Here is a 6,415-nt window from a genome sequence, read left to right as displayed (position 1 = left end):
ATACACTAAATTTTAATTTTCAGTTATTTTGGTCTAATTGCTAACGTGATAACTTGAGATATCAACATTTTTCGATGTCACCTACGTACTTTTCGGTGTCACGTCAACAACTCAATTAAAATATCCGAAAATTTAAATTAATGCACCAAAATGAAACTAAAAAACTATTTCCCCTTGTCTTCAAAAAATATATATATTTCTCAAATATATATATATATTTCCCCATATTATTATTTTATTTAATTTTTCAAATATTTGGGCTTTGTTATTTTCCATGGGTATATTCGTGAAATCATTTTGCTCCCCTTGTCTTCAAAATATATATATATATATATATATATATATATATATATATATATATATATATATATATATATATTTTTTTTTTTCCCCTTATTATTATTTTATTTAATTTTTCAAATATTTGGGCTTTGTTATTTTCCATGGGTATATTCGTCAAATCATTTTGCTCCCCTTGTCTTCAAAATATATATATATATATATATATATATATATATATATATATATATATATATATATATATATATATATATTTCCCCTTATTATTATTTTATTTAATTTTTCAAATATTTGGGCTTTGTTATTTTCCATGGGTATATTCGTCAAATCATTTTGCTCCCTCTCACCTGGTACGGAACAAACAAACCCTAATTTGCAGACGCATAAGAAAGATAACTGTAAATCCTGGACCCCTTCCTCTCTCCGCCGCGACCGAGGAGATACTCGCAATGGTACATTTCAGTTCGCTGCAAATTCTCAAAATCCTCTAACACTTTCCTTCTCTTGTACGTTCTTCGTTCCTGAATTTGATCAAAATTTCGATTCTTAAAAATGTCCGCAGGCTTCAGAGAAGAAACTGTCCAACCCAATGAGAGAGATCAAAGTTCAGAAGCTCGTGCTCAACATCTCTGTTGGAGAGAGCGGTGATCGCCTGACACGCGCCGCCAAGGTCACACATTTGTCCAAAATGTTTGGAAGTGTTCATTGTGTTTTTAATTAAATTTGAATTGATTAGTTTGTATTTTTATTTTTGTGTGACATAAGGTTTTGGAGCAATTGAGTGGTCAAACACCCGTCTTCTCCAAGGGTATTGGGTTATCTGATTTTTTGTATTTTTCATTTCACTGCTTCTAGTTTGATTTATTATTTCTTTTCATTTTCTGAAATGTGGTATGTTATGTTACTGATGGGAATCAGCGAGGTACACGGTGCGTTCATTTGGTATTAGGCGTAATGAGAAGATCGCGTGCTATGTTACTGTTCGGGGTGAGAAGGCGACACAACTTTTGGAGAGCGGGTTGAAGGTGAAGGAGTATGAACTGCTGAGACGTAATTTCAGTGAAACTGGATGCTTTGGATTTGGTATTCAGGAGCATATTGACCTTGGTATCAAGTGAGTGTTATTTCGTTTATCTCTAATTTGAGCTGAAATGATTTGTTTCCTTTCTTTTTTCCTTGTGGTTTATCTATGCATCAGTTTTGATGAGTTATTACACGGTGCTTTCATTTGGTATTAGCTGCTAGTTGTCCTGTCATTTGCTTGTGATCAGTGCATGCATGCCACGATACCTTTTAATTGTTATTTCATTTCATTTTGTTTTCGTGGTATCTGGTGCCCAGAAGTTTGAAAGCACTGTTTGAGAAGATGTGAAGTGTTGAAAATAATAGGAGACCTCTAAGGCAGGATTGGAAGGATCATGTAAACCAATGAAATTTACTCTATATTTTTTTACTCAGAAATTTACTCTATTTATTTCGTGTGATTGGTATTGTTTTTACTGATGACTTTATCTGTTTCTTTAATCAGTTATAGCCGAAAACCACGTAATACAAGTATACAACTGTGTTTATTTTTTCTTTGATGGGGACATGTACTGAGATATCCTGCCCTTTGATGTCACTGACTTGTATTCACATGGAGGCTACAGCTTATCTACTATCTTTGCTCAAGGGGCATGTTTCATTTTTTGGTTGCATGAGATTTTGTTGCTAGAACATTGATTTAGGTGTGAAGTGTTTGATAACTCTTTTATTGCTTTATAATTTTATTAACTTGCTGATGGTTCAAATTGAATTCAAGAGTTTGCTAATCAGTTTTATACATGGCTATCATTGCAGGTACGACCCTTCAACCGGTATCTATGGTATGGACTTCTATATTGTTCTAGAACGCCCAGGATACCGTGTGGGTCGCCGTCGAAGGTGTAAATCTCGTGTTGGCATTCAGCATAGGGTTACAAAGGAAGACGCAATGAAATGGTTTCAAGTGAAATACGAGGGTGTGATCCTAAACAAAGCCTCGAACATTGCAACTTAGAAGAGTTTTTTGGGTTTGAAGGTCTGATATTTACATCTAGTGTTTGTGGTTTTGTTAAAACTATTTTCTGTGGTGGTTTTTAGCCTAATATTTTGGGGATCAATAATTTTCAATTGTTATGTTATGAAAATCAAGCCATTTTGGTATATTTAACCTAATATTTTGGGTATCAATGATTTTTAATTGCCATGGTTTGAAAATTAAGTCAATTAGGTGTTTTAGATTTATATGTTGTTTGCTGTGATTTCTTGTGTGTTTCTTCCAACTGTATTATTTTTGTTAACATATGATGTCAAATGACATTTTCTCCTCGTTAGACGTTAACTATGTTCTGAATTCCGTCTTAAAAGGCTTGATATTCTTATTCAAAACTAATAAATTGATGAATTTTGCTTGTCAGATTTTTATTTTTATTTTTTCCTGTGAAGTTGGGAAAAATGAATAGATGCTAGCGAAATCAGAAAATATAGTTATACAAGAATATAGTAAAGACTTAAGACGAGACTGAATCCATGTATTTGGCCCACATCAAGAATGTGGAAATGAAATGCAATTTGGGGTCAACTATTTCTCCTTTATGTTATGATCTTGTCTGAGTTCGAAGTTTTTCTCTCTCCACCGATGGTCCTTAAATGAGAGTTTGATCAATGGTATATTGAAAGAAGCACTTTATATTGTTATGTTATATCAAAATTTTGTGTGCATGCCAGATAAAAACACAGAATTTAAATATCCAATGGTTTGTTACATGTGATTTAAAAATTTTAGAGTGATTATTCACAAAAAGTTGGTGGTTCGGCTACAAAATCGGGGTGGTCTATGCTCCGGAAGGGTCGATGCTACCTAGGGTAGCATCTCCAAAGTGATCTGGTCCGTCCAGATTATGTTGGGGCAGCTACCCCAAGGTAACATGTATTGTTCCCTATGCTCCATTCAAGATGAAATTCATTTGGTGGATATTGCCCATCCATTGAGCGGGAAATTCTATGTCACCCCAAGGGCACTGCCCTGAGGTGACGTGTAAACCTATGATTGGTTAAAATCAGTGGACCCTACGTGCTCTGTCACGCCACCCAAAGCAGTGCCCTTTGGGGTGACATAGAACTTCCTCCATTGGGGATTGAATCCACACAAATGTGTGGATATCATGCCCAATAGAGGTTAAACATTTCATGATTTTTGAGCCCTAAACATTTCACTCCTGAGAATTGTCTGCGGGGTGATCATCAACTTCAATGCCCGACAATGCTATTCCAAACCCCAGCCCCCCCCACCCAAAAAAAAAATAAAAAGGCATTAAAGCCCACAAGGAATGGGCCTTGTTAATCCACATACTTCAATGCCCGACAATGCTATTCCAAACCCCACCCACCCCAAAAAAAAAAAAAAAGGCATTAAAGCCCACAAGGAATGGGCCTTGTTAATCCACATGTTTGGGTCATAAGGGCCCGTTGACTTCTTTTTTTTTTTTTAGGTTGAACAGTCGTATCACGAAACTAATTTGGTTTACACCATTTTCTCTCTTATTTCCCTTGAGGGATACTTTGCCTACGCCGGCATTTGTATTCTGTCCAGTGTGAAAATCCCAATTCAATTGGTTCAAACAAATGTGCCAAAACATGCGAGTGGTGGGATTTGCAATTATTGTACACAAAAATCTTGAAACTTGATTGGCCACCACGCACTCATTTTGCCTTAATAAGGGACCAATAATTTGCAAGGACCGATAATTATTATAAGATTGTATGATACTCCTACAATTTAAATAGTCAAAAACCACAGTTGACACGAATTCAATACCATCATTTGTTGACATGAGATAAAAAAACATATTGCATGATTTGTCTAGCGATAATATAATTTATGAAGGGATGTTAGTTTGCTAACCAAACATAAATTATATGCATCTTGTATGTGATAATCAAACAATTAAGGTAATAACACCAAGAAAGATATGTGTCATACCTACCAAAAAAGAACTTCTATTCATGTTAAATCAACTTTTTATAAAGACAAAGCATGAGTTAGCCCAATAAGAAACATCACATGTTTCTCCAATCTCTAACACATGAACAAATCATCAAGTTTTGATTCAAAAATCATGCTATCCATGTCCACTCCATGATTGCAAAAATCCAGAAATGTCTCCATCAAACCACTCTTTTATATCCATTCCAAGATTCTCAACATAGTATTTCTCAATCGACTTCATCAAATTATATATATTCTAAACATCCTACAAGGTATATATGATCAAAACCAAATGTCTGTATCTGAAATCTCATCCCCAGCAAAAATATTGTCCAATTCCTCACAGAGGATTCAGTTGGTGTCCAAATCTGTATCAGAAAGACTACTTTCCAAGTTTTATGATGTTTCAGAATTCAACTTTGATTACACAAAAAGTGGGCTGTGGTCTCCTCCCGTGCGACGAGGCGCTTTCTTAGCCTCTCCGGGCCGGATTTTCACCGAAGAAGATATGGTGGTTAAGCTAAGAAGAGCCCTGGAAGCTCATAGGAGACGAAGATCCAGGCTTTCTTTTAATGTCAGCATACGCTACATTTCTTTTTTCTTTGTTTTCTTCAACAGAACATGCAAAAAAAGTAACTGGAAAAAAATGGTGTTATGTTAATGTAATGGATTTTTGCGACTTTGCGCAGGCATGCTTGTGTTCTCCAAAGAGATGCTGATGATAAAGAAGGCGGGCATACATAATTGTTTTATCTATATTCTGTGTAAACCATATTTAAGTTCATAGGGATGCAAAATTTACTCCTCTGCACGTACTAAAATTGAGAAAATATCATTGTATTTTGTCGAGGGGTTTATGATGAATGTTGGGGCAAAGCCAGAGGTTAGATTCGAGACAAGAAACAACAAAAACATAAAGTTTAGATCGTACGTACTTTATCCAACTTTAATGAATTGATGATCCATGTGAATTGGTCCATATATATATCAATTAATTATATGAAGTATTATGCTTGGAATGCAGAATCTAGTCAATTTATGATCCATCAACAGACCAAGATGTGACCCAAGGGGATTCCAATGTAAAAGAATAAACTTTTTCAGGTGGTGAAAAACTAATCACGTTACAGATGTTTTTTCAAAACCTGCACTAAAGATGTAATCTTTTCTTTTTTTATGAAAATGGCTGGTTGCCCTTTTGCCTTTGCTAAAATTTGGATACATGCATGTTAATTTAAAGTTTTAGGCCAGAACTGTAATGAGTTCTGCTCGCAATATGTATTAACCGTGTATTAAAACGGCACACGCGGTTGCCCAATAGTTGCTAGAGAAGCCTATTGTTTTGGGTCTCACTATAATATGTGTATGGGCATGGAGCATAGCAGCATTGATACAAGAGGATCATTCAGCATCCATTACCACAACGCTTTCGATCTAGCGCAGTATTGTCCATCCAATTCTTGTATATATCCAAAACTATTCAAGTAAGAGTTGCATAATCTTGGATGCAATAGAAAATAAGAGCCTGAAGTCACAGTGGATTCAAGTTTGAATGAAATACAATACTTCAAAATTTGAATGGCCGTACAAGTGCAAGACCATGCTGGCAAAAGTTCAGAGTATAATTCTCTCAGAACTGGTAAGAATCTAGGCTGCAGTAATCAACCAAGCTTTACAGATGTCTTTTTTGCATAGCTTTGCCTTTAGCCAAAAGACAGACCCCACCAGCGACACCCCTCCTCGCAGGGGCGTTCTGCACTTGGACCAAAGTTTATATGTATCTGTCATGTCATTTTCACAAGCCCATAAATTTGAAAATTTGCAAACCAAAACCCATTTTTTATTTGGATTGAAAAGCACAGAACTCGGTACAGAATGTTAGTCGTGACAGAATTGTCTCAGAATGGCGTCAGGATAATTTATATGTAGTCATAGTTCAAGGAAAGAACAACCTTCTCCAAATGGAAAAATCAATATTCACCGAGGCCTTTATTGTTCATTTGGCATAAACTACCAAGAAATACTATGGTATCCCAATTGTCGTGTGAGTTTAAATTAAAGTACTTGGGATACACATTTTCATACAGGAAGTTTTCCAGTTCGTCG

General features: G+C 35.5%; 1 protein-coding gene across 1 annotated transcript; it reads left to right on the top strand.

The window, feature by feature from the left end:
* Positions 1 to 638: 638 nt before the first annotated feature.
* On the top strand, positions 639 to 2,511 carry LOC140874773 (large ribosomal subunit protein uL5-like). The gene is made up of 5 exons (XM_073278164.1): positions 639 to 752; positions 863 to 970; positions 1,066 to 1,108; positions 1,219 to 1,414; positions 2,140 to 2,511. Exons 1-5 carry the CDS (start codon positions 750 to 752, stop codon positions 2,336 to 2,338), a joined length of 549 nt encoding a protein of 182 aa, XP_073134265.1. The 5' UTR covers positions 639 to 749; the 3' UTR covers positions 2,339 to 2,511.
* The last annotated feature ends 3,904 nt before the right edge of the window (positions 2,512 to 6,415 follow it).

This window comes from Henckelia pumila, chromosome 1, assembly GCF_033568475.1.
Source record: "Henckelia pumila isolate YLH828 chromosome 1, ASM3356847v2, whole genome shotgun sequence".
Lineage (NCBI taxonomy): Eukaryota > Viridiplantae > Streptophyta > Magnoliopsida > Lamiales > Gesneriaceae > Henckelia > Henckelia pumila.
The sequence above is the reverse complement of the archived record's forward strand: the minus strand, read 5'-3'. Positions and strand labels throughout refer to the sequence as shown.